General features: G+C 40.1%; 2 protein-coding genes, 1 non-coding gene and 1 pseudogene across 6 annotated transcripts in view; 2 read left to right on the forward strand and 2 right to left on the reverse strand.

The window, feature by feature from the left end:
• Positions 1-4,633: 4,633 nt before the first annotated feature.
• HERC3 (HECT and RLD domain containing E3 ubiquitin protein ligase 3) overlaps positions 4,634-27,713 on the reverse strand; it is a 122,307-nt gene continuing 99,227 nt past the window's right edge. For all 4 annotated transcript variants that reach the window (XM_045987936.1, XM_045987919.1, XM_045987926.1 and 1 more), the window contains 3 exons: positions 8,657-8,840; positions 8,327-8,429; positions 4,634-6,341 (listed from right to left, as the gene is read on the reverse strand). In XM_045987936.1, coding sequence (XP_045843892.1) covers positions 6,133-6,341; positions 8,327-8,429; positions 8,657-8,840 — 496 coding nt within the window. In that variant the 3' untranslated portion in view covers positions 4,634-6,132. The remainder of the gene's footprint in view (positions 6,342-8,326; positions 8,430-8,656; positions 8,841-27,713) is intronic.
• On the reverse strand, positions 9,899-9,994 carry LOC123937822. The gene has a single exon (XR_006817604.1). It is a non-coding gene; the product is annotated as a small nucleolar RNA SNORD21 (small nucleolar RNA).
• Positions 15,942-16,030, forward strand: LOC123937789 (annotated as a pseudogene).
• NAP1L5 (nucleosome assembly protein 1 like 5) lies at positions 23,106-25,986 on the forward strand. Its single transcript, XM_045987958.1, has one exon. The coding sequence runs from the start codon at positions 24,105-24,107 to the stop codon at positions 24,678-24,680; it is 576 nt and encodes a 191-aa protein (XP_045843914.1). The 5' UTR covers positions 23,106-24,104; the 3' UTR covers positions 24,681-25,986.

Below are 27,713 nucleotides of genomic sequence, written 5' to 3' on the forward strand. Positions count from 1 at the left end.
GTCAGTATAACTTCCCTCTCATTTCTGATTTTATTCAAGTCCTCTTTTTCTTAATGGGTCTGGCTAAAGGTTTATCAATTTTATCTTTCCAAAGAACTAGCTCTTGATTTCACTGATCTTTCTTCTTTCTTTCTCTCTCTCTTTTTTTTTCTTGGTGCCTATTCCATTTATTTCTCCTTTCACCTTTATTATTTCCTTCTTCCTACTAACTTTGGGCTTTGTTATTTTTCTTTCTTTTTGTGTAAAGTTGGTTTGAGAGTTTCCCTGTTTGAGATTTGAGATAGACCTGTACAACTGTAAAATTCCCTCTGAGAATTGTTTTCACTGTGTCCCAAAGATTTTGGACTATTGTGTTTTCATTTTCATTTGCTTCCGTGTATTCTTTTTTAACTTCCTCTCTCTCTCTCCACCCTTTGGTTGTTTAGTAGCCTCTTGTTCAGCTTCCACATATTTGTAGGTTTTTTCTAGTTTTGTTTTGTTTTTTCCCCACTTGTAACTGATTTCTACTTTAATATTGTTGTGGTCAGAAAAGATCTTTGATATGATTTCAGTAATCTTAAATTTACTGAGATTTGTTTTGTTGCCTAACAAGTGATCTATCTTGGAGAATGTTCCATGTGCACTTGAAAAGAATGTGTATTCTGCTGCTTTGGGATGGAATGTCCTGTATTTCTGTTAACTTCATCTAGTCTAGTAAGTCATTCAAAGCCACTACTTCTTTATTGATTTTCTGTCTGGATGATCTATCTATTGATGTAAATCAGGTGTTAAATTCCCCTACTATTATTGTATTACTGACAATTTCTTCCTTTATGTCTATTAATATTTGCTTTATGTATTCAGGGACTCTGATGTTAAGTGCATAGATATTCATAACTGTTATATAGTCTCTCGTTGGATTGATCCATTTATTGTTATGTAATGCTCTTCTTTGGCTCTTATGAGTCTTTGTTTTAAAGTCTTTTTTGTCTGATATAAATATGGCTTATCCCAGCGTTTCTTCACCTCTGTTTGCCTGGAATATCTTTTTCCATCCCTTTACTTTTAGTCTACATGTGTCATTAAGTCTGAAACAAGGCTTTTGTAGGCAGCATATAGATGGGTCTTGTTTTTTTTTTTAAATCCCATTCAGTTACCCTACGTCTTTTGATTGGAGCATTTAGGCCATACATACTTATTGGTATGTAATTATTGCCATTTTATTGTTTTCTCATTATTTTTGTAGTTTTTCTCTGCTCCTTCTCTTCCTTGTCATTGATGGCTCTCTTTAGTATTACACTTGGATTCCTTTCTCTTTATTTTTTGGTATATCTATTAGAGTTTGCTGGTATGTCGTTACCATGAGGTTCATATAAAACACCCTAAGTATACAGCAGTCTAAAATAAGCTATCTTAAGTTGATGGTCACTTAAGTTTAAACAAATTCTCAACTAGATTTTTACTCCTTACATCCACACTTTATTTATAGGTCATATTTTACATCTTTTTGTTTTGTGAGTCCCTAATTTCTTAAATATCATTGATTTTACTACTTTTGTCTTTAACCTTCACATTAGCTTTATAAGTGATTGAATATATTTCTTATACTCCATGTTTGCTTTTACTCATAATTTTTTTTGTTTTCACAGTTTTCTTCTAATTATGACCTTTTTCTTTTTTTTCTTTTTTCTAAGATTTTATTATTATTTTATTTATTTGACAGAGAGATCACAAGTAGGCAGAGAGGCAGGCAGAGAGAGGGGGAAGCAGGCTCCCCGCTGAGCAGAGAGCCCGATGCGGGGCTCGATCCCAGGACCCTGAGATCATGACCTGAGCTGAAGGCAGCGGCTTAATCCACTGAGCCACCCAGGTGCCCCACCTTTTTCTTTTTTAAAGAATCCCTAGAACATTTCTAGTAATACTGGTTTAGTGGTGATGAACTCCTTTATCAGATGTATGCCTGAGAAACTCCTTTTCCCTCCTTCAATTCTGACAAGAATGATCATCTTGTCACGTAGAATATTCTTGGTTGTAGTTTTTTCCTTTCAGCCCTTTGAATATATCATGGCACTTGCTTCTAGCTTGCAGTTTCCACTGAAAATAGCTGATAAACTCATGGGCTTTCCCTTGTGCATAACTAGTTGTTTCTCTCTTGCTGCTTTTAAGAGTGTATATTTAATTTTTGACATTTTATTTATTTTTTTTAAAAGATTTTATTTATTTGACAGAGATCACAAGTAGGGAGAGAGGCAGACAGAGAAAGAGGTGGACGCAGGCTCCCTGCCGGGCAGAGAGCCCAATGTGGGGCTCGATTCCAGGACCCTGAGATCATCTGAGCTGAAGGCAGAGGCTTAACCCACTGAGCCACTCAGGTGCCCCAATCTTTGACATTTTAATTAGAGTGTATCTTGGTGTGGATCTCCTTGGGTTCATCTTATTTAGAGTTCTCTGTGTTTCCTGGATGTATTTCCTTCCCAAGATGAGAGAGGTTTTCAGCAATTACTCAAGTAAGCTTTTTGCCTCCTTCTCTCTCCCCAACCCCCCTTCTCTTTCTGAGGCTTCTATAATGTTCAAGTTGGTACACTTCAAACTATCATAGAGATCCGTTAACCCGTCCACTTTTGTTTTCTTTTTGATGTTCAGTTTGCATGCTTTCCATTACCCTTTCAGACTGCTGATCCATTCTTTGCATCCTCCATTCTACTGTTGATTCCCTCTGGTGTATTTTTCACTTCAGTTACTGTATTCTTCAATGATGATTGGTTCTGTTATATAATTTCCATCTCTTTGTTGAAAGCCCACTCATCCATTCTTCTCTGAAGTCCAATAACCATTGTTATGCCCATTACTTTGAACACTATTGGGTAGATTGCTTATCTCTGTTTTTTTTTTCTGAGGGTTTGTATTTTTTTTTCATTTGGAACATATTCCTGTCTCATTTTGTTTGACTTTCTGTATTTCTATAAATTAGGCAGAACAGCAGCTTTTCCAAGACTTAAAGGAATGGCCTTGTGTATGGTCAGCCCATGCCTGTTTACTTTGGTTAGCTGGCTAGAACTGTAGCAGGTACAGGATGGGGGCTCTAAGGCACTCAGCACTGGGGTAGTCCTGGTGGAATGGCTACAGCTCAAGTGGACACAGGTGGGGAGGCGGGGGTTGGGGGAGGTTCTCAGGGCACTCTGCACAGGACACAACCAGAGCCAAAGTTGGTGAAGACTTGTGCAAAGGGCTCCCAAGGTACTCCACTCTGGGAGTACCTAGCTGTGATAACTGGAGCTGAGGTGTGCCAGGCTGGGAGGTCTTGGTGGCACTCTTTCCCCAGGGGTTCTGGCAAAACAACTTGAGCCAAACAGGTTCAGGCCTGGAGTGTTCTGAGATGCTCTGCACCATGGTAAGAGAGATGTAGCTATAGTGGGTGACATTCAGGGGTGTCCCAGCGTATGCTATACTGGGGCCACCTTGTGCAGTCTCCTTTAGGGGATGGCCCAGATCCTGCTTCCATCTGCACTATCAGGGTGGAGGGGAGATGAAAACTGTGGTACTCACCTGCCTCTCAGACCTGACAGTGCCTTCTGCAGCTCCCTCACTGGTAGAGCTCTAGGGCTGGCTCCTTTATATTCTAGTTGCTCTTGAAACCATGTTTTACTTTTTTTTCTGTGGCCCCAGAGTGGCCAGGGCTGATGTGGGGTCTAGGGATCCAGGGCTGGCTGAGGGCAGTGTGGTGGCTAGGGCACCCAGACTCTGCTCCTTTCTGTGCTATCAAGGTGGAGGGGGAACATAAACAGTGGCACTGCCTAGCTTCTCCAGCATCCCACTGTTTGGTGGAGGGTTCGTTCCTTTATATTCTCATTGCCCTTTAAGCCACAGTTTTTCTGTCTCCCAGGACAGAAAAATCTGCTCATAGTCCCTGAGTAGTCTCCTCCCTCCTCAATGCAGTTCACAGCATTGGAATTGGGGGTTCTTATTACTGTGTCTCCTGTCGTTGTCTATGTGGTCCCTCCAACCCTGTTGTGCAGGATTTGTTCTGTCAAGCCCTCGGTTGTTTTTCAGAAGGAACTGCTGTACAAATTGGCATAGACTTGTGTCCATGGAGGAGAGAGGAGGGTCTTCCCGCGCTATCATTTTGGATCCTCTTGCAATGGACTCTTCTACTTCCACTTCTACCTCTCTCACTGCTCTCAGAATGGGAAGGACTAATTCCTTCAAATGGACCCCCATCCAGTTTTCTTCTTAAACCAGTCTTAAGTCCTATCACTGCCTCCTACCCCCACCCCAAAGTTCCGAACATTTTGACAAATCCTGCGTGGCTACCAACTCAAATTCCATTGCTTAGCCTGGCTCCTCAGCCCCAAAGCTACCTCTTCCCTCTTCCCCAGTCTTATTTACCATTATTCTATTTTCTGGGATGCTCTCCTAATTGTTCCTGTCCTTCTCTAAATCCTTCCCCTCCAGGTGAAATGCCTTTTCACCTATCACAACTTTCAGAAATCCCATCCACCCTTCAGGCTACCTTGACCCTGCTCCCTTCTCCATTTCCCTAGTGCTTGGTCTTACTTTCTTATGACTGGAACCAAATTTGACCTTTTATTATTTGAGTAGATAATTCTACTGAAAGCAAGCTACCCATTCTGCAAATACAGTAAGAAATAATTTTAAGTTAAAACACCAAATTTATTGCATAATATTGAACTATATGCACACACATAGAAAATAAACATTTCATATAACTGTATATCTTTTTTTAATCTTGTATTATAAAGACTGAAAAAACTACCAATTTAGCAATTGAAATAAGTTTAAAAAAAAAAAAAAGCAAAAATCTACATCCTTCATTGAGATCTGATGCTGTATCACGGTTCATAAATACTTCATTTTATATAAATAAGTCTTTCCTCTAGTGACTAGGAATTTAAAATTAGGCTGACATGGATTCTTTGATCATGTAGAATTTTCTTATCCCATGATGAAGTAGGTTGAGCATGTTATTTTTGATACATATATTTGCTCTAAACACAACCCCCCCCGAAATCCCACTGTAAACAAACATTTCAAATGCAATAAACAAAAGTCCCATAGTAAAGAATGTCCTTAAGTGTTAGCAATTAGGGAAAAGGAAAAAAAATAGAAATTTTGCAATTTAAATAGAAATTAAAAAAATAGACTGCATGCATCCACTAGAAGGACAGGAAGGGAGCATTAAGTCAGGAAACACTGGGATGAAGTGAGTAAGAGAGAAAGGGAAGGAGAGGAAGGAAAGAGAAAGAGGCAGAGGGCATAATTTGACAGGGAAAGAGAACAAGAAATTTATTAATTCTACTTTCCCTGGAGAAGGTACTCTTTAAAAAAGTAATGCAACTTGCTCCAAAAGCGAGATAACTGAAGGAGTAGGGGTCTATCATCTCACCTTATTGTCGAAGGGACTTGGCTGAACAACAAAACAAAATTCGGCTCAGCTACAATGCTGAGCTGCTCTACACGTCTCTAAGCAGGTCCAGGAATAGGCAGAGCCAGGTAGAGACTGCTAGTCCCTCAACAACTTCTTTTTAAAGCAAGATCTGTTCATAAAGGCTCCCATGAATTCTCAAGAGTTCAGCCAAAATAATGAAATAAGGGACCCAGATTCAGCTTGCTGGACTTGGGACTTTCTGAAGTAGTCCTTGCCTCCTTAGTCCTTAGAGCAGGGCTGCAACAAGCCAGGAGCATGTCCAAGTCTGCAGAGAGAGGAGCTGTTCTGCATGTGCAGGTGAGAAAGGGCGCATCAGTCAAAATCATTCTTGCGGAGGAATGAGAGGGACAGGAAGCACTGTGAGGAAACAGCAGAGCTGAGAGAGACATTTGGGAAATGAGAGGTTAAAAACCCACTGCCATTTTTTCCAGCAGAGTGCAACATATTCCCAAGTGCAAGGAACACTACTAGGTAATTTGGTCTAAAAACAAAAATGCCAATTTTTCACCCCCATCCCCAACCCCTGATATTTCAGTAAGGTCGCTTCCTGTTCACAAGCCCAGAAACACATCAACCAGGTTCAGGATGCAAAAGTCCCAACCCACTCAGACAATAAAAAAATAGAACTCCTTTCCCGGTGGTTTTCTGTATGGGCCTCCCTGTGGACACTGAGGAAGGGAGGGAAATCTGGGGCACACTGGGGAGCCTCAAGCCAAACTAAACCCTTCATAGTTGTCAAGGGCCTGGGTCAGCCGTGCGCTCAGGATCTCTTTGCTGCTGTATTTGGGGAGATCAAGAAGGTTGTAGCAAGTGTGGGCCACGGGCAGGTACTCCTCGCCGCTGGCTGTGGACTGGATGACAATCTGCAGGCTCGCCATGCCGTAGATGGGAATGCGATCGCTGCCCGTCAGGAACACTGAGGAGAACGGAAAAGGGCATTACCAGCTACGCAGCCCAGGAGCTGCTATCTGCAGCCCCGCACAGAAAGGAGAGGAAGGCATGACACCCTGTGGCTCGCATGAGAAGTACACTTCCAGGTGCCAATATGGATGGCATGAATATTCACCTACGCTTGGTCTTACAAAGCAAGAGACTGCGTTTCAAATCCTGGGTGTGTGGGTGGGTGGGCGGTGTTATATGGCTAAAAATTCTGTTTTTCATTAGTTCATTTCAGACCCTGATTATATCACACGGACACAAATCATCCTCTAAATGAAAGATGCCCTAAAATGCCCTCAAATTAAAAATGGCCTCAAATGTATATCCTCATAAATGTTAGGAGCTTTCACAAAATCAGAGAGGAAAGGAATTCCTGACATAGGTAAAGAGCTGATCTCAGAGGGAAGCCAGGAAGAAGACCATCATCTATGGGACTTGAAATCTCCTCTGGCCAAGGGTCTGTGTGTATATGCTCTTGAGCTAGGGAATATCCATGTAGTATCTGTTTGCTCCTTTTCCTAAATTTCTTAAACCAAAAGAGCAATAATGATGTTATATTAGACATTTCACTCTTGTAACACACTGTGACTTGGCAAAAAAAAAAGAGAGAGAGAGAGAGAGAGAGAGAGAGGCCAACATAGCTGTCTTTCCATGTTTTCTAGCAATACATAACCTCAGAGTTAAATTGCTGGGATTACTACAAAGAAGTCACTGGTTAAGAAGCACTTTCAAAAAACCTATTACCTGAGGCTGTGGTATATAAACATTGTTGCCAATATCTATAGAGTTACTAAAAATTTCCACAAGTCTAATGATCTCTGAACAGAAAAAACTCTTTTAAGAAATCTCCATGGCTATGCTCCTCTTGGTTGTTAGAGCACTACAAGCTCCTTAACCTGTCATTTGACAAACCTTAACCTGTCATTTAACTTATAAGCCACTGTTCATAAGAGCCAATAGAGCTAGGCAGAGGAGAAGGAGGGCTTTATTTTTTTTAAGCATTCTTGTATGAGCCCCCTTCTCCCCCCCACTTCCTCTCATCCTCACTCGGTGGGAGTGATATAATCTGGGGGTACATCTTGCATTAATATTAAGATATGCTCATGCTTATAAAGCAAAAGGGACTGCCTTTCAAATCATGTTGTTTTATTTTATATAAACAAAAACTGTATACTATTCACTAGCAAATTTCTGACCCCGATTATATACAAACACAAAGATTACAACTGTTTTTGAAAGGCTGAATGTGTTGACATAAATTGGGCTTCATTCTCCTTTCCAAATATATTACCCTTCTCAAATGTCCCCTAGCCAGTCACAACGGACCATATCTTGTATGATTCCATTTATGTGACATGTCCCAAACAGGCACATCCACAGAGCCAGAAAACGGATGGTAAGGGGGGCCGGGTGGGGTGAGAGGTCAGGAGGAAATGGGGAATGACTGCTACTGAGGTGATGAACATGTTCTACAAATTACTGACAGGATCAAATCTCTGTGAATATACTAAAAATCACTGAATTATACACTTTAATTGGGTAGACTGTATGCTCTGTGGATCATATCGCAATAAAGCTATTCTAAATCCTATCTCCCCAGTTACATCTGTAGCAGACACTGCAAAATTTTCAAAAAGCCTAGAGAGATAAGGGAAGTTAATTGAATTAGATTCTATCAATGTGATATTTCATAATATTCACATATACAATAACTAATATTTTAAAAGCAACTGAAAATCAGCAAAATGCTTCTTTTCTTTCATGCAATACATCCTATTAGGCAACAAATAAGGAAGTACCACCTATGTCTGCCTGAGGTCTCATTAACACAACAAGTGGAGATATACTTCCTTCACTTACTCTTTTTCATTTACAAGACCTTGACTTGTGGGGTAGATCACCCTCCACCACAGGCAACACTAACGCATGGACAAGCACTGTGTTAACATGACTGATACTTACAGAGAAACTTCTTCTTCTTTTCCAATGGAAACTCATGAAATGTTTCCCAAAATAGTTTCACAGTGGGATGTGTGGCTGAGTAATCACCCTTGTAGATGGCAGTCTGCCCAAAAGAGACAAAGAGGGAAACCTATCTTAAAGAAGAAGAATATTATAGAGGACATACATTTGTGCACCGTTTGCAGTGGAGAGGAGGAAATAACCACCGAGATTAGGAGGCCTCCAATGCCCCCTCAACCACAGCCCACCTGGAAAGAGACCAGGCTCTGGGCCCACCTGGCAGGCCACAGCTGCTTCCTCAGAGGTAAAGACAGGAACGTCCATACTCACCTCTTCGAGCTCCTGCCAGTTGTAGTTGCTGTTCCCCACCATCATAGCCCGCAGCTCGGAAGGCTGGAAGAGCTCAAGCACCTTGCCACCACACACCTTCAGGAAGCCACTGGAGAAGGCTGCGTACCATTCATGAACTGAGATTTGGAAGACGTAATTCACGTAAGCATCCACGAACTCCTGCCTGCCAGAAGCCCAAAGAAACAGAATATGGTTAGCCTGAAATCTTGTAGAAGTTCTGGGGTGGAGAGAGATGAAAAATGGGATTTCATCAAACTCTCACGCCAGGAGGCATCCCGGAGATTACCAGCCAGCCCGAGAATTCCTCCAGTGTCTCAGGTGATCCGGGGGCAGGGGAGACTGGCGAGAAGTGGGGGTGGCCAGGCAGGTGGAACCATTTTGCCTGAGGAGCTCGTTTTCATCTTGCTTACTGTCCTCCTTAAAATTTAGTTTGGAAAAAAAAATAACAGACTTTTTCTGCTTTAAAGAAAAAGTCTGAGATAACGATTCTAGGCTGCCTCCCTTCTCTTCAGAAATGAGCAAAGTTAAACCATGTGCTCCTGGAATCCTCACCTATTCTAAAAGGTAATTTCTTCACTCCTTTCTGGAAAGGACTGTCTTATACAATGGGCTCCAGCTCATTAATAATCAGTCAAATGCAAATTAAGACAGTGATTTCCTGCAAGCCGCACTCACAGCAAGCCAGCTTCCTGGGCTGCTTACTGTAGATAAGGGGCTGGTTTCCTGGGCACATTTCTGCAGGCTGCAGGTCAGAGTTCTATTTGCATACACAGTCTGGCCATTGTCGGTATGCATTCCGTCTCCCCTAGTGGGAAATGTCAACTGTGAACTGAGATGTAAACATCTGGGAGAATAAGTTGCCAACATCTGGAAAAAGCTGAAACTGTAAATACCCTTTAACTGAGCTACTCCCCTACCAGGGGGCGGCCCAGAGAGAGTGCACAAGACAAATACACAGATGTTCATCACAGCATTTTCTTGTAATATAGAGAATTGGAAGACACAAAACTAAATATCCATTAATATGAGAATGGACCAAAAAAAGATGGTATGGTCATAAGATAGGAACCATAAAGCACAGCATTTTGATGGCGTTAACTAGGCCCATATTTATCCAAATGAACAGAATCTCAAGTTCAATGTTTGAGTGAAACCCAAGATTTTGATTGTTAAGTACATTATGACAGCATTTACGTAAGTTGTTTTTTACATTTTGCTTTCCCTTCCATCAGTCCCGTCTTGAATCAATTAACTGCATCAGATGCAACCAAAGGACCGACTACTGACTGCTCAGTTAGTGGGATGGCACCACTCAGTTTTTGTTTTTGGTTTTTTTTTAACATTTGTAACAATCCTAACTATAAGAGGTGGTGCCTCTGCTACTTACATCTTGGGTAAGTTATTTAATCTCTGTGCCTCAATCCCTTCATCTGTAAAATGGGAAAAATAAGAGTATATAACCCAAGGAACTGTTACAAAAAATAATGAGTTAATACATGTAAAGTTCTTAGAACCAAGGCTGCTTTGTAAATATTAGCAATGATTATTATATGGTTTAAGGCTCTAAGATCTTGTTTATTGTAAGTGTGAAATTATATATATGCTGTACGTAAGAAATGTGGGGTAATCTTTTAAAATAAAAGCTATAATTAATTGGTCTTAATACACACATTATAAACGTATAAAAACAGGAAAGAACAGGCATTGACTTCATCAGTGTTTTGCCAGTGTGAGAAAGGAAGGTGGAAGAGCAGGAAGGGAGTGAGAGGATGCACGGGAATCTCGGTCATTGTTTTATTACAAACTCTGAAGCAAACACCGTTTACTCCGGTTCATAGATACAAAGCTGTCTGTCAGTTTAGTCTGTACTTTTCTGTACTTTAAAATTTCTTCCTAAAAATGAAAAAAATCTGACATTATGAAGACAGATTCCTTTCTACTTCTCCTTCACTGTAGTATCGTACTTAATACAACTACCCTTGAACGTCTCAGGTTTCCTCCAAGCAATCACTTCTTCCAGGACCACCACCCCTAACTAGCCACCAGGCATGTCACACAGCGGAGCAGTGAAGCAGACAGGGATTCAAACCCAGGCTCTGCCATGTCCTCTATGCTAACTACTAAGCCTCTCTTTTCTCATCTTTAAAATGGGCTGAATGTTCAGTTTTTTTAAATAAAAGCTACTAACACAGAAAGATTATTACACATCTTTACCACAGATTCTCAAAGTTTCTCACACCGCATCTGATGGACTATTTTCTCAAAACCCACGGGATAAAACTAAGAGGACTTTCCTGGTACAACTGCCTCAGAGAATCACCATCAACATGATTTTTTTTATTATAGATGGTGATGGTTAATTTTATGTGCCGACTTGCCTAGGCTACAATAATCAGTTAACTTAGTCAAACACCAGTCAAGACAGTGCTGTGAAGGTATTTTTTAGATAGGATTAACATCTGTATCAGGAGACGTTGAGTAAAGCCGATCAGTCTTCATGAAGTAGGGGGTCCTCATCCAATCAGCTGAAGGCCTCAAAAGCCTGAGGTCCTCCACACCCTCCAAAGAGGAAAGACTCTGGCATCTACACTGCAGCCTCCATTCCTGCCAGAATTTTCAGCCTGCCAGCCCGCCCTGAACATTCTCAACAGCCAGCCTCACAATCACATGGGCAGATACCCAAGGATCAGTCTCTTTGTTTGTCTTTCATTTCTCTATATGTATGTATACATACATATATGTGTGTATATACACACATATATGTGGCCTTGGGGCTGGGGCTGCACTGTTTTCCTGCCTACAGACTCTACCAGAAGCACCAGCCCTTCCTGAGCCTCCAGCCCGCCTGCCTTCGCACTAGAACTACAACCACTAGCTCTGCGGGGTCTGCAGCCTGCTGACTGCAGCTCCCGGGCCTTGTCTGCCCACCCGTATGTACATGAAATGTACACACAGTGCTCCCGACTGGTTCTGGTTCTCTGGAGAAGCCTGATACATGATGCAGACATCATCTAAATTGGGTATGGGTGAACCTGGGAGTTTGATTAATCCTGAAGTAAAATTCTTCCACAGCTGTGAACCTGCATGGGGTGGGTGTGTGTGTAACTGTGAAAGTATATATGCATGTATATACATCTCCCACTGGCTCTGTTCTCTGGAGAAGCCTAATACAGATTTTCATACCAGGAAGCGGGTACTGTAATAGCAACTACCTATAAAGGCAGAATGACTGTGGAACTGCGTAATGGGTAGAGGCTGTCAGAGTTTTGAGGCAGTGATAGAAAAAGCCTAAACTGCCTTGAAGAGACAGTTGATAGAAACAGCAAAGGAAATCCTGGTGAAGGCTCAGAATGAAAAGAGGAGAGCTGTAGAGAAAGCTTTTGTTGTCAGAAAATAAACATTCATCATAAGCAGAATTTGGCAAGAAATATGAATATTAAAATGCTTCTGGCGATGTCACACATGGAAATGGGGAACATGTTATTTATTGGAAATTAGAGGAAAGGCAATCTTGTCATAAAGTGGCAAAGAACTTGGCCAAATTATGTTCTAGTGTTTTGGAGAATTTAAGCGATAAACTTGGATATTTGACTCAGCAGGTTGCCTAGCGAAGTACTGAAGGTGTGTGGTCTGGTTTCTTTGTACTGTTCAGAGTAAAATGAAAGAGGAAAAGGATAAATTGAAGGAGGAACTGTTAAGCAGAAAGGAATTATAACTTCAAGGTTTGGAAAATTCTTAAGCCTATCCAGATAACACCCTCTGGAAATAGGGCCAAGGGTATGGCTGAACCATGATTTGAAGAGATCAAGCATGTGGATTCAGGAATCCTATCAATCATCTCAGCAGAAGCTAGGAATAGAAATGTGGTTATCTGAGAAAGATTTGTGAAGAACCCTCTTGTCTGATGACTTGGACCCCCAAGAACTGCCTGAGAAGCCAACAAAGTTGTTGTTTTTTTAAAATTCAAGAATAGAAACACTGCCAGTTTGCACCAAAGAAGCAGAGCTGGACAAAACGAAGGAAGGCTACTGGACTCTGGGATTCTACTGGTATGAAATGAACCTACAGAACCAAATGGTTGCAAACAGGTGTTACCTTTTAAGAAAAGGGAAAAATGGCCTCAAAGGCAAATCAGAGTCCAGTGATCCTATCACTGCTGCCATGGGCCTAGGTGGAGGAACCAGCCAGTAGCTTCCTGTCCCGGAGCAGGGTCGCCAGCCCCGTGGGCCAGAGGACACAGCCTAGACCTAAAGAGGATTATTCTCCAAGCCTCAAAATTTAGTGAAATTTTCCCTGTTGGGCTTAAGACTTGCTTGGGACATATGACCTCTTTTCTCCTGATGTCTCCCTTTTACAAAGGGAATGTTCATCCTACGCCTGTGCCCATGATCATTAAGCAGATAACCTATCTGGCTTCACAGCTGTAGAAGGGTTGTACCTCAGGATTAATCAAACTCTGAATCTCACCCCTACCTGATTCAGGTGATATTTACATGATATATTAGCCAACGTTCTCCAGAGAAACAGAACCAGCAGGTGTGTGTGCATGTGTGTGCACATACATGTATATAAATGTCGGCAGACAAGTTCTGAGATCTGTAGTCAGAAAGCTGCAGAGCCAGGAGAGCCAATGGTGTCATTCTACTAGTGCAAAGGCAGGCAGACTTGAGACTCAGGAAGGGTTGATGCTCCCGCGACAGTCTGTAGGAAGGAAAACACTGAGGTCCCAGCTTAAAGGCAGTCAGTCAGGAGGACTACCTCTTACTCAGCCTTTTTGTTCTGTTCAGGGCGTCAACTGATGAGACCCACGCACATAAGGGACAGCAATGCTTAACTCAATTTCCCATTCAAATGTTAACCTCATCCACAGACACCCTAACAGACATACCCAGAGTAATATCCAACTAAATATCTGGGTATCCCATAGACCAGCCAAGCTGACACCTAAAACTAAGCATCATGAATGAGACTTTGGACTTAGAGTTGATGCTGGAATAAGTTAAGACTTTGGGGGATGTTGGAATAGGGTGACTATATTTTATAGGTGAGAAGGACATGACTTTTGGGGATTGGAGGATGGAGTGTTATGAGTTGAACTGTCTAAAATTCATATATTGAAGTTCTAACCCCAGTACCTCAGAAGGCGACCTTATTTAGATACAGGATCTTTACAGAGGTAATCAAGTTAATATTAGGTCATCAGGCCAAGCCCTAATCCAACATGACTGGTGTCCTTATAAGAAGGGAAAATTTGGACTCAGAAACATGCACAGAGGGAAGACAATGCAAAGAGAGAAAAGGAGAAGATGGCCATCTGCAAGCCAAGGAGGGAAGCCTCAGAAGTAATCAACCTTACCAACACTTTGTTCTTGAATGGAGACAAAAAATCATTAAGCCACTTAGTGGTGGAACATTGTTACATCAGCCCTAGCAAACTCATACAGAGACTCTAATCTCTATATGTCAATCACTATTGCTCTCAACACATTCTTTTCTTTTATAATGATCATTAACAGTTACAGAGTATATTAGGTGCTAGTCACAGCAATAAATTCTTAGATACACACTATCTCGGCAAATAGGCAAAACTACCTTTGAGTGAATTGTATGAGAATTATGTCCCAATAAAAAAAAATACACAAATTTTAAGACAACAGCTTTTTGAGACTGCAGAGATAAATTTTCAATTATTTTCCATTTTCAAAAATTTCCAAGCAAATTGTCATTATTCCAATTTCAGAACTGAATCCAAGACAAACAGCTAGTACATGGACAGGGACAGAACTTGAAGCCAGATGTCTGAATACAGACCTGTGCTCCCAATCACTTCACCTAAGTGCCCTCTCTTTGTCCTGCCTTGATTCTTTCATTTCTAGTATGACAGCTACATGTGAAATTACAATATGCGGAGATCAAGGTTTCACAACAAGATAGCTCATTTACTTTATTCACAATTCTGTGTTACAGAAGTCCCAATTATATACTAGAGTCCATAAAGCCCACAAAACCAGACATTTTAAATGAGGTGACATTTTTTTTTTTGCCTATATACAATTTTATTTTGCTTAATCAAGAGAAGTTTTTCATTTATTTATTTTTTTTCTTCTATTTTATTTATTTTTTTTCAGCGTAACAGTATTCATTCTTTTTGCACAACGCCCAGTGCTCCATGCAAAACGTGCCCTCCCCATTACCCACCACCTGTTCCCCCAACCTCCTACCCCTGACCCTTCAAACCCCTCAGGTTGTTTTTTCAGAGTCCATAGTCTCTTATGGTTTGCCTCCCCTTCCAAATTTTTTTTTTTTAATAAACATATAATGTATTTTTATAAAACTCCATTTTGTTGGAAGACTATGAAAACTACCTTCAGGTTTTCCAAAGCCTAATTTAAAAGATATATGTGAAGTGCCAAAAAGTCCTAAGATACAATTTGGCATACTGAAAATAACAGTAATGAAAAGATGATGGTGACATCCAACCATTAAAAAGACTGTCATTTCTTTTCCCATTTTTCTATTTCTATAGAAAATAGAAAATTTCTATTGTCTATAAATATTTCCCATATTTCTATTCCCATTTTCTATTTATTCTATATATAAATATTTCTATTTCTATTTCCCAGATTTAAACCTTTAGCACAAACTAAGCAGTAAGCACCTTGTTACAGAATTTCTTTCCCATAATTGATCACTTGACTTATTTTTTTAATATAGTTTCTTTTTTTAACTGTGATTTTTAAAATTAACATATAATGTATTAAATGAGGTGACATTTTAAAACACATAAATTTGAAAGAGCAAGTACTATATCCATTGCCAATGGTTTTTAAAAGTCTGAATTCAAACTACAAGGGTCTTTGAAAAAGTTTGCTGATTCTGAAATTAGTATAGAAAGGTGAAATTAGAAGAGCCAACACAATTTTAAAAAAAGAACAAAGTTAGAGAACTGAACATTACCTAATCTCATGACTTATTATAAAGTTACAGTTGTCAAGTGTAGTGTTGGTGAAAGGACAGACATATAAATCAATGCAACAGAATCAGAAAGCCCAGAAATAAACCCACACAAATATGGTCACTTAATGCTCAAGAACTTTGCAAAAGCAATTCAACAGATAGTGTTTTCAATAAACAGTGCTGGATCAAGACAATACCATATGCAAAGGGTATAATATCCATACACCTCACACCATTATAAAGGCTAACTCAATAAGGACCACGGTCTAAAACTTAAAGTTATAAAACTTCTAGAAGAAAACATAGGGTGCTCACTTCGGCAGCACATGATACAGAGAAGATTAGCATGGCCCCTGTGCAAAGATGACACACATTTGTGAAGCATCCCATATTTTTCTTTCAATAGTTACTCTGATTGTAAATGCACTAAATGCTCCAATCAAAAGACACAGGGTATCAGATTAGATTAAAAAGCAAGATCCATTAATATTCTGTCTAGGGGCGCCTGGGTGGCTCAGTGGATTAAGCCGCTGCCTTCGGCTCAGGTCATGATCTCAGGGTCCTGGGATCGAGCCCCGCATCGGGCTCTCTGCTCCTCAGGGAGCCTGCTTCCTCCTCTCTCTCTGCCTGCCTCTCTGCCTACTTGTGATCTCTCTCTCTGGCAAATAAATAATATTCTGTCTACAAGAGACTCAAGGTTGAAATGAGGGGGGTGCAGAACAATTTATCATGCTAAAAGACATCAAAAGGAAGCTGGAGTAGCAATCCTTAGATCAGAAAAATTAGATTTTAAACCATAGACTAACAGAGATGAAGAGGGATACTATATCATATTTAAAGGGTCTATCCAACAAGAAAATCTAACAACTGTAAATATTTATGCTCCTAACTTGGGAGCAGCCATATAAACCAATTAATAACAAAATTTAAGAAACACATTAATAATAATAATACAATAATATTAGGGGACTTTAACACCCCCCTCACTACAATAGACAGATCATCTAAGCAGAAGATCAACAAGGAAACAAGGGCTTTGAATGACACACTGGACCAGATGGACTTCACAGATATAGTCAGAGCATTCCATCCTAAAGCAAAAGAATACACATTCTTCTCTAGTGCATATGGAACATTCTCCAGACAGATCACATGTGGGTCACAAATCAAGTCTCAACTGGTACCCAAACACTGGGATCATTCCTTGCACATTTTCAGACCACAATGCTTTGAAACTTGGATTCAATCACAAGAGAAAAGTTAGAAGGAACTCAAAAACTTGGAGGCTAGAGAGCATCCTACTAAAGAATGAATGGGTCAAAACAGAAATTAAAGAAGAATTTTAAAATTCATGGAAACAAATGAAAATGAAAACACAACTGTTCAAAACCTTTGGGACGCAGCGAAGGTACGTTTCAGAGGGAGATACATAGCAATACAAGCCTTTCTCAAGAAACAAGAAATATAGAACACAACCATACCTAAAGGAGCTGGAGAAAGAAGAGCAAAAAGGCCCAAACACAGCAGGAGATGAGAATTAATAAAGATTAGAGCAGAAATCAAAGAACTAGAAACGAAAAGAACAGTAGAACAGATCAACAAAACTAGGAGCATTAATTCTTTGAAAGAACCAATAAGATCGATAAACCCCTGGCCAGATTTATCAAAAAGAAAAGAGAAAGGACGCAAATAAATAAAATCATGAATGAAAGAGGAGTGATCACAACCGACACCAAAGAAATACCAACAATTTTAAGAACACATTATGAGCAACTATATGCCAACAAATTAGGCAATCTGAAAGAAATGGATGCAGTCCTAGAGAGTAAAACTACCAAAACTGAAACAGGCAGAAACAGAAAACCTGAACAAATGCATAACCAGCAAAGAAATTGAAGCAGTAATCAAAAATCTCCCAACAAACAAGAGTCCAGGGCCAGATGGCTTCCAAGGGGAATTCTACCAAACATTTAAAGAAAAATTAGTACCTATTCTCTGAAGCTGTTTCAAAAAATAGAAATGGAAGGAAAACTTCCAAACTCTTTCTATGAAGCCAGCATTACCTTCATCCCAAAACCACACAAAGACCCCACCAAAAAGGAGAATTACAGAGCAATATCCCTGATGAACATGGATATAAAAATTCTCACCAAGATACTAGCCAATAGGATCCAACAGCACATTAAAAGGATTATTCACCATGACCAAGTTGGATTTATTCCTGGGCTGCAAGGGAAGTTGACATTCACAAATCAATCAATGTGATATATCACATTAAACAAAGAAAGGACAAGAACCATATGATCCTCTCAACAGATGCAGAAAAAGCATTTTACAAAGTACAGTACCATTTCTTGATTAAAACTCTGCACAGCATAGGGATAGAAGGAACATACCCTCAATATCATAAAAGCCATATATGAAAAGCCCACAGCGAAAATCATTCTCAACAAGGAAAAACGGAGAGCTTTTCCCCTAAGGTCAGGAACATGGCAGGAATGTCCACTATCACTACTGTAGTTCAACGTAGTACTAGAAGTCCCAGCCTCAGCAATCAGAAAACAAAAAGAAATAAAAGGCATTCAAACTGGCAAAGAAGTCAAACTGTCATTCTTTCACAGATGACCTGATCTCTATGTGGAAAACCCAGAAGACACCATCCTAAAATTGCTACAACTCATACAGGAATTCAGCAAAGTGGTAGGATACCAAATCAATGCACAGAAATCAGTTGCATTTTTATACACTAACAATGAGACAGAAGAAAGAGAAATTAAGGAATTGACCCCATTTTATAGTTGCACTAAAAACCATAAGATACCTAGAAATAAACCTAACCAAAGAGGCAAAGAATCTGTACTCTGAAAACTATAAAACACTCATGAAAGAAACTAAGACACAAAGAAATGGAAAAATGTTCCATGCTCATGGACTGGAAGAACAAATATTGTGAAAATGTCTATGCTTCCCAGAACAATCTATAGGATCAATGCAATCCCTACCAAAATGTCATCAATATTTTTCTTAGAGCTGGAACAAATAATCCTAGAATTTACATGGAACCAGAAGAGACCTGGAATAGCCAAAGGAATGTTGAAGAAGGAAAAAACCAAAGCTGGTGGCATCACAACACCCGACTTCAAGCTCTATTACAAAGCTGTAATCATCAAGACAGTATGATACTGGCACAAGAACAGACACATAGATCAATAGAACAGAATAGAGAGCCCAGAAATGGACCCTCAACTCTATGGTCCAAAAATATTCAACAAAGCAGGAAGGCATATCCAATGGAAAACAGTCTCTTCAACAAATTGTATTGGGAAAATTGGACAGCCACACGCAGAAGGATGAAATGAACCATTTTCTTACACCATATACAAAAATAAATTCAAAATGGATGAAAGACCTAAATGTGATATAGGAAACCAATAAAATCTTAGAAGAGAACACAGGCAGCAACCTCTTTGCCCTTGGCTGCAGCAGCTTCTGGCTAGACATGTCTCCAAAGGCAAGGAAAACAAAGGCAAAAATGAGCCACTGGGACTTCTCAAGATAAAAAGCTTTTGCACAGCAAAGCAAAAGAAACAGCTGACAAAACCAAAAAACAACTGACAGAACAGGAGATGATTTTTACAAATGTTTGCTCAGATAAAGGGTTAGTATCCAAAATCTACAGAGAACTTATCAAACTCAACATCCAAAGAACAAATAATCCAACCAAGAAATGGGCAGAAGACATGAACAGACATTTCTTCAAAGAAAACATCCAAATGGCCAACAGACATGAAAAAATGCTCAACACAACTCAGCATCACCAGGGAAATACAAAATAAAACCACAACGAGATGCCACCTCACACCAGTCAGAATGGCTAAAATTAACACCAGAAACAACAAATGTTGGAAAGGGGAACCCTCTTACACTGCTGGTAGGAATGCAGTGGTGGTGCAGCCACTCTGTAAAACAGTATAGAGGTTCCTCTAAAAGTTGAAAATAGAGCTACCCTATGACCCAGTAATTGCAGTACAAGGCATATAACCCAAAGATACAAATATAGTGATCCAAAGACACACCTGCACCCCAATGTTTATAGCAGCAATGTTCACAATAGCCAAACTATGGAAAGAGTCTATATGTCCATCAACAGATGGATAGATTAAGAAGATGTGGGATACCACACACACACACACACACACACACACACAGACACACACAAAATGGAATACTACTCAGCCATCAAGAAAATGAAATCTTGTCATTTGCAACAATGTGGATGGAACTAGCGGTGTTATGCTAACCGAAATAAGTCAATCAGAGAATGCCAATTATCATATGATTTCACTCATACGTGGAATTTAAGAAACAAAACAGAAGAGCACAGAGGAAGGGAGGGAAAAATAAAATAAGCTGAAATCAGAGAGAGAGACAAACCATAAGAGACTCTTAATCATAGGAAACAAACTGAGGGTTGCTGGAGGGGAGGGAGGTGGGGGGATGGGGTAACAGATTGATGGGCATTAAGTAGGGCATGTGATATAAAGAGCACTGGGTGTTATATCCAATGATGAGTCATTGAACCCTACCTCTGAAACTTATAATACATTATATGTTAATTAACTGAATTTAAACAAAAAATAAAAGAAAGAGGGATGTCTGGGTGGCTCAGTCCACTAAGGGGCTGCCTTCCGCTCAGATCATGATCCCAAGGATCCTGGGATCGAGCCCTGCATCGGGCTCCCTGCTCAGCAGAGAGCCTGCTTCTCCCTCTCCCTCTGCCCGCCACTCTACTTGTGTGCGTGCTCTCTCTCTCCTGCTGTCAAATAAATAAAATCTTTAAAAAAGAAAGAAAGAAAGAAAACATAGGAATAAATCTTTACAGTCTTGGATTTAGCAAAGAACTTTTAAACATGACACCAAAAACCCAATCCATAAAAGAAAAAAGAAAAAAATTATCAAAATTTTAAATTTCTGTTTTTTTTTTTTTTTTTTTAAGAAAAAGACAGCCATAGACTGGAAGAAAGTATTTCACAAGGACTTGTATCTAGAATATATAAAACCAATTAAAAATAAGAAAACAAAAAACTCAGAAAGTGGGCAAAAGATATAAACTGACATTGCATCAAAGAACATCTATGAATGACACATACATACATTGGCAGATACTCTACATCATTAGCCGTTAAGGTTACCACACACACCTATTAGATTGGAGGGGTAAGGGGAGAAGCCCAATGATACCAAATGCTGTTGACAATGTAGAGTAATTGAACTCATACCCTGTGGTGTGAAAGCAAAATGGTATAGTCACTTTGGAAAACTGTGGAACTTTCTTAAAAAGTTAAATATACATTTACCACATGACCAAACAGGTCTACTTCTAGGTACATAACCAGGAGAAATAAAAACTTATATTTACTGTAGCATTTTTTGTAATCACAAAAAATGAGAAACAACTAAAGGAGAATATTACTCAGTAATGAAAAGGAACAAACTACTAGTGTACATAACATCATGGATGAATCTCAAATGCATTATGCCATACAAAAGGCCAGACTCAAAACCCTACACACATATGCTTCTGTTTCTGGACATTCTGGAAAAAAAAATTTTAGAGATGGGCCTGTGATCACCAGGGCTGGACCGAAGGGAAGGCCTATGAAGGGGTTTTTTGGGATGATGTTACTATTTTACATCTCAATTAGTGTAGTGTTTACATCACTGTATTTGCCAAAGCAAAGTGAATTTTATTACACATCGATTAATACAATTATCTTTTTATTATACACAATATATTTATTCTTTTGTGAATTATCTCAAAAGAACAGAACATTTGAAAAAAGTAGCCTGCTTAACACTAAATTTTGAGTTTTTTAGACAGCAACATAAACATCCTGAAAGATGAACACATCCTATTTGTTTCAAGCAAGTCAAGTAGGTCAAATGGATTTTATTAAAATTTGGGCTGTCACAACCTCTACACTATAAGCATTAGAAAGCCCCGTTTCTGCCTCTGATTCTGCCAATCAAGTAATACATATAGTAACAAAATATTTATTTCACTTTATTTTTCTGCTTCTAAGTTCCTTATCTTTAAAATGTCAAAAAGCATTCCTAACCTCAAGGTACTTGCAACCATCAACAGATGGTAAATGGAATAGACGGGCTAGGAGTGCTAACAAGACGGACTCCATCTTTGGCCCTCCATCTGCTCATGTTTGCTGTGACCACTCTTGGTGCTCCATGTTTCAGGGCCCTTGGAAATTAATATATATACCTTAGAATTCCCCACCAAGGCCCAGATTGGGGAGGCCCGCTTTGGCCTCCCATGAATCTGTTAGAGAAAAAATGGTCTTTCCCCTTCCTCATGCACAGGTAGTATCACAAGATCAAATTAAAGGTCAGCTAGCACTTAGTTGCATGCAAGTCCTTTGAGGTGTATGCAAACCCTCAAATCTCACTACAGTGCCCTTCTGTGCATCTCCTCACTCCAGAATCTGGGCACGAAGGTCTGGATTTTGTGGAGAGTAACTCTGCAACTACCATGGCTTGTCTTCTTCCTGATCCCCCTACCAGTAAGTCACCCTGAATAAAACTCTGTGTCAACTGTTTGAAGTAGCCTGCTTCATTTTCTGATCTCAACGTGCCTTCTTAGTTTGGGGGATCACCTTCTAACAATGGGTGATATATAGAATATGGATAGTGTCAGCCAACTAAATCTAGATGTGTTGTCACATTGTATTCCGGCAGAGCTAAAACTAAAACACCAGCCTTAACAATAAAACCCAGTCACTACAAATGGTAACAGAAAAGGAAAAGTAAATTATCTGCAGCAGAATTAAGAAAGTAAAATAGAAAACAAGAATCACAAATACATAAACAAAAAAACCTAGAATGTTTGCTATTTGCAATATATCAGGCATTTTGTAAATGGTTCCTTTCTTTGGGGAAGGGCACTAAAATGTCCTTTTAAAAGGGAATATTACTGCAGGTTATTCTTGCATATTAATGAATGTAGTTTGTAAAAATAAAAAAAAACCACTGAAACACATTGTGCTTGCTATGTGTCAGCACTAAGTGCTTTACATATTATTAGATAATTTAATATTCTTAAAAACCATAAGATAACACCTAATGTACTTGGGGAAGTAATTTCTTAACATTCATATGCTTGATGGAAGAGCTTCAGCAAGTCCCAATATAGTGAAAGACAAACATTTGAATCAATAACACTGAATTTGAAAACATTCCTAAGGAATCCCTGGAAGGATCATGTCTTCTTCCATACCTAAAATATGAGCCCTCATCCTTATTCAAGAAGCTATCATTGGGTCTTACAAGCAAGGTAAGGAAGTAAAATAAAATGACGACTCGCTTTGCTATTAAAGGAGATTTCTCTCTTTTTAAGACCTTTTTCTTTTTCTTTTTTTAAATGTTCTCAGATACAAATCACCAGCAAGACTGCAAGTAGATGCTGAACTGTGGAGTGCCTTGGGGGCCCATGTCTGTGAGCACACAGGAGTGTCTTCGTGTCCCCAGTGAGCAGCGCTCCTGAACACATGCTTTAACATGGAGAAGACGTGGCCCTTGCCCTGGACCCCAGGCGTCAGAAGGACTTGCTTTTCTTCAGCCTTCCTCCAGCTTTATTCCTGTCCGCAGGCCAAAGATTCTGAGGGACCTTCTAGAACATACTCCAGAATACCAAGGGTCCTGAGATTTCCTATCCAAATGGCTCCGAAACTGCTCTGAGGTCCATCTCGCTAAGAGACCTTGCCCCGCATATATATGCCGCTAAGCCGAGGAATGACCAACGAGGGCTGCTGAGTGGGCATGTGGGCACACAAGCGGCCCTCTCCACACACGTGCACCCAGCTCCCCGAATCCGTAGGAGGGAGTCAGCTCTCCCATGCCCTCGCTTTCTGGAAAGGAATTCGCAGGAATCGGAGAGGTGACAAAGCCGACTCCACAAGAGTAAGCCAGCGACACCAGACCAATGCCCGCATGGGTCATGCAGACAAAGGCCAAGACAGATGTCCTGACCGCTGTAGAGAAGGACCGGAGTGGCCTAGAGGAGCAAACTGAAAAGGGCTGAGGCCATCCAAGCATTTCCTAAGAAGGGGCCTTGGACACCTGCTGCCATTCCCAGCCCAGCTTTATGGGGGGTGGGGGAGACAGGTATGTGGGCGGATGGGGGGCAGGGTAACCAAGACACCAGTTTTGACGTCAGCTGCAGTGCTAGGGAGATGGCAGGGTAGCAACACGGGGAAGCTGGCGCAGTGTGGGGGGCAAGGCCGTCAGCTGATTGCAGGGAGCCAGTCAAGGGCTGGCGAGAAAAGGGCGGGGCCGCGGCCGACGTCACTGCCGCGGCCGACGTCACCGCCACTTGCCGCATCCGCAAGATCTTTCTAGTGCAGCTCGGGTGCAGGTCTCTCCGGGAGCCACCCTAGACCTCTGCAGCTTCCCCGGTATCATGGCTGACTCGGAAAACCAGGGGCCCGCGGAGCCAAGCCAGGCGGCGGCGGCGGCAGCGGCGGCGGCAGCGGAGGCGGCCGCGGCAGCGGAGGAGGTAATGGCGGAAGGCGGTGCGCAGGGGGGAGACTCTGACAGCGCGGCCGGTGACTCCGACAGCGCGGCTGGTCAGACGGCGGAGGAGCCCCAGACCCCCGCGGAGAATGCACCAAAGCCTAAAAATGACTTTATCGAGAGCCTGCCTAATTCGGTGAAATGCCGAGTCCTGGCCCTCAAAAAGCTGCAGAAGCGATGCGATAAGATAGAAGCCAAATTTGATAAGGAATTTCAGGCTCTGGAAAAAAAGTATAACGACATCTATAAGCCCCTACTTGCCAAGATCCAGGAGCTCACCGGTGAGATGGAGGGGTGTGCATGGACCTTGGAGGGGGAGGAGGAGGACGACGACGAGGAAGAGTACGAGGATGAGGAGGAGGGGGAAGAGGAGGAGGAGGAGGAGGAGGAAGCTGCGGCAGAGGCGGCGGCGGCCAAAGATGAGGGTCCCCACTCTGCAGTGCCTGATGACGCCAAGAAATAAGCGGGGGCAGAGATTGAGGAGGAGAATGACGACGAAAACAAAATCACTATTTTTTTTTTCAATATTGGTGGACTTAATAAGGCTCAGGTTTGGGACCAAAATACAATGTAAATCAATTCTGGCGTTCCTACCTAAAATTATATTAAATTGAAGCAATCAGATCCTGGCCAGCCCGTTTCAAATTTTTCATTTTGAACACAATAAATATATCAAAAGGTGTTGAAGAAAACAAGTTATATTTAAAATTATTTTTTTCATGATCTCTTCTGCACGGACTGCAATTGAGACTCATTAAGGGTGTCAAGTAGATGTGAAGTAAAGAATGTCACTTTGAAACCTAGTCATTCCACTGTCATCACACTACACACAAAACACCCAGACCAAGACTGAACATGTTCTCAACGCTTAACTCTTCAGTTTCTTTAGTCCGGACATTTTCCAGTGCAGAAAAAACAGAACCCGGAAGAATCTCATCTTTAAGACTTTGCTTTTGTAACCCATCAGCTTTACACTTCGGAGAAGAGTGATGGAATTGTGGAAGCCTGTGTTGGAGATCATGACAGTACTGTTTAATGAGGCTTGGAAAACTGCCACTTCAAATTCTAAAGAATGTTCTGAATATGTGAGTTTAGAGAAGCAACATGGTTCTGAGAAGGAGGGTGTATAACCTGTATTATACTGTCAACATATGTGTTCGTTATTTACAGTCTCATGTTTATGTGTTTTCTTGGTAGTGTCTATTTACAAAGGTGTAAAAACAAAAAAAAACCAAAATGTTTAAGTATTAAATCCCTTTACCTAGCATTCTAGAAATATTAATTTACTTGAAAAGATGTAGAATGTAGCAACTCCTGTAAAGCATGTTTTCAGTGTTATGTAGTTTGATCCTTGTGAAGTCGTCTTTGTCATGTAGCTTTTAGAATGTAGCTGTGAAAATTATCAGAACTCTTCAATGAAGCTAATGTTTGGAAAAAATAAATACTTGAAGAACCAATCCAAGTGTGTGTCCCCATCCCCAGCTCAGAAGTAGAAGGGTTTAAGTTTGCTTGTATTAGCTGTGCCTTCATTATTTTGCTATGTAAATGTGACATATTAAATTTAAAAAATGGTGCATATTCAAATTGTACTGCTTGAGGACAGACTGGTATACAGTTAAGGATTTTCAGGAAGGACACATTAAATGTAAAGACTCTTAGCTTCTTTGTGGGTTTTGAATTTTGTGTGACTCAGTGATCTATAAAGAAACATAAACATAAAGTTGTTTACCACTGTAGTGTTAATAAAACAGTATTTTCAAAAAACAAAAGGACGCAAATACTCTGCCTTCCTGCAATCAAATCCCAGCTCTGCCCCTATAAGCAATGAACCTTAGGCAATTCAGTTGGTCTGTTTCAGTTTCTCCTTCTATAAAAGGGGTAGTAACAGCCCCTTCCTCACAATTATGGAGAACAGGTCAGTTAATACATAAAGTCTACAGGATAGTGTCTGACACACACTCAGTGCTCAAGAAATTTCAGCTATCATTTTATTATTTTTTTATTACATGAAACATAAAGGCACTGATTGGAAATTCAATCCTCCTTCCCAGGTACAAAAGAGGGGGGATGGACATCATTATATTCTTAAGTTTATGATTCCTCATCAGGGAAGAATATCATCTTTAATTTAGAAAGAGGAAATTCAATAACCTATCTCGTTTTGGTTTCCTCAATATAAAACCAGATTTTGATTTCCTCCCAGAAGAGATAAAAGACTTTTAATGTGATATTATGCCTATCCAAAAAAAGGCTACTTCAAGTTTATATCTGGGCATCCTGAATGAAGCAAAATAATTTAAAAATTAAAGACCCCACCCTTAAAAATTAAAAACTCAGATGAATTTTCTTCCATTTCTCTTAAGGGTTAAAATTACGCAAAAGTGAAATTATGCTGCTTTTCCTTAAGGACTGGCAGGCAGCTCTGACCTGTTGCTTATTGCAATAGCAGAGTTAAACCTTAATGTACTATTAATCATCATTGGGGCCAGGCAACCAAAAGGGAAAATCAAAATAATGTATTACATAAGAAGTCAATGATTATCTTAATCATAGGATTATCTTCATAGAAGCAAAAACTAATAAAATTCAATATTTCTTATCTCTAGGAATAAGAGACTCCTTTAATATCCTTCTAGGTTTATCTAGTAAGGAAGCAAAAATGAATAAAACAAATAAGATATATAATTATTGGGGAAAATTTTTTTTTCAGGCAAATAATTATATATAGAAAACCTAAGAGAATCAACTGAAAATTATTGAATAAATCTGAGCAACTGACCAGATGCCAGATAAATAGAAAAACCATTAACTATTTCTAGGTACCAATAATGGTCAAAACACATGGAAAGACTTTCACAATAGAAATAAATCAAAATATTTATAAAAACCTCTAATAAAAAATATGTGTAATCTATGTGAAAAGGAAAAACAAAATCAAATTAAAACAGGCCTTTAGATGGTAAGACTAAATACCACAAAAGTGTTAATTCTTCCCAAATTAACCTTTAATTTATCACACTTCAAATCAAAACCCAAACTGGATATAACTAATCTAATGTCCACCTGTAAGAATAGCTAAGGAAAGTAGCAATATGGGAATAATGCAGATTTCTACCTTAGAATACAGACCTCCCCCCACCTGAAATTTTCTTAAGTGAAGAGAGTACATTATATCAATTACTGGATAGGGAAAGGCTGAGATTGGTGATATAAGACCAAAAGAAATAATCAACAGACAGGACAACACAGAAATTAATACATTATAGAGATTTAAACACAAGCACCCCACATTTTCAAAAGCAAACAACTGGAAATAACAATTTACAATAAATAACAAATGGCAAAGGGTTTAGTGGTCTTAATAAAGAGTTCCCACAAACCATATGAAAATCATTTAGTCCCAATACAGAAAGACATAAAGGACACCAGCAGACTACTTTAAAAAGAAGAAACACTATAGCCCTGTCTGGGGCAGAAAGACACGTCCTGAGAGGGC

This window comes from Meles meles, chromosome 2 (assembly GCF_922984935.1).
Source record: "Meles meles chromosome 2, mMelMel3.1 paternal haplotype, whole genome shotgun sequence".
Taxonomy (NCBI): domain Eukaryota; kingdom Metazoa; phylum Chordata; class Mammalia; order Carnivora; family Mustelidae; genus Meles; species Meles meles.

Excerpts from the sequence above, each read along its gene's own strand:
- NAP1L5 (XM_045987958.1), top strand. The coding sequence starts at position 24,105 with ATGGCTGACTCGGAAAACCAGGGGCCCGCGGAGCCAAGCCAGGCGGCG.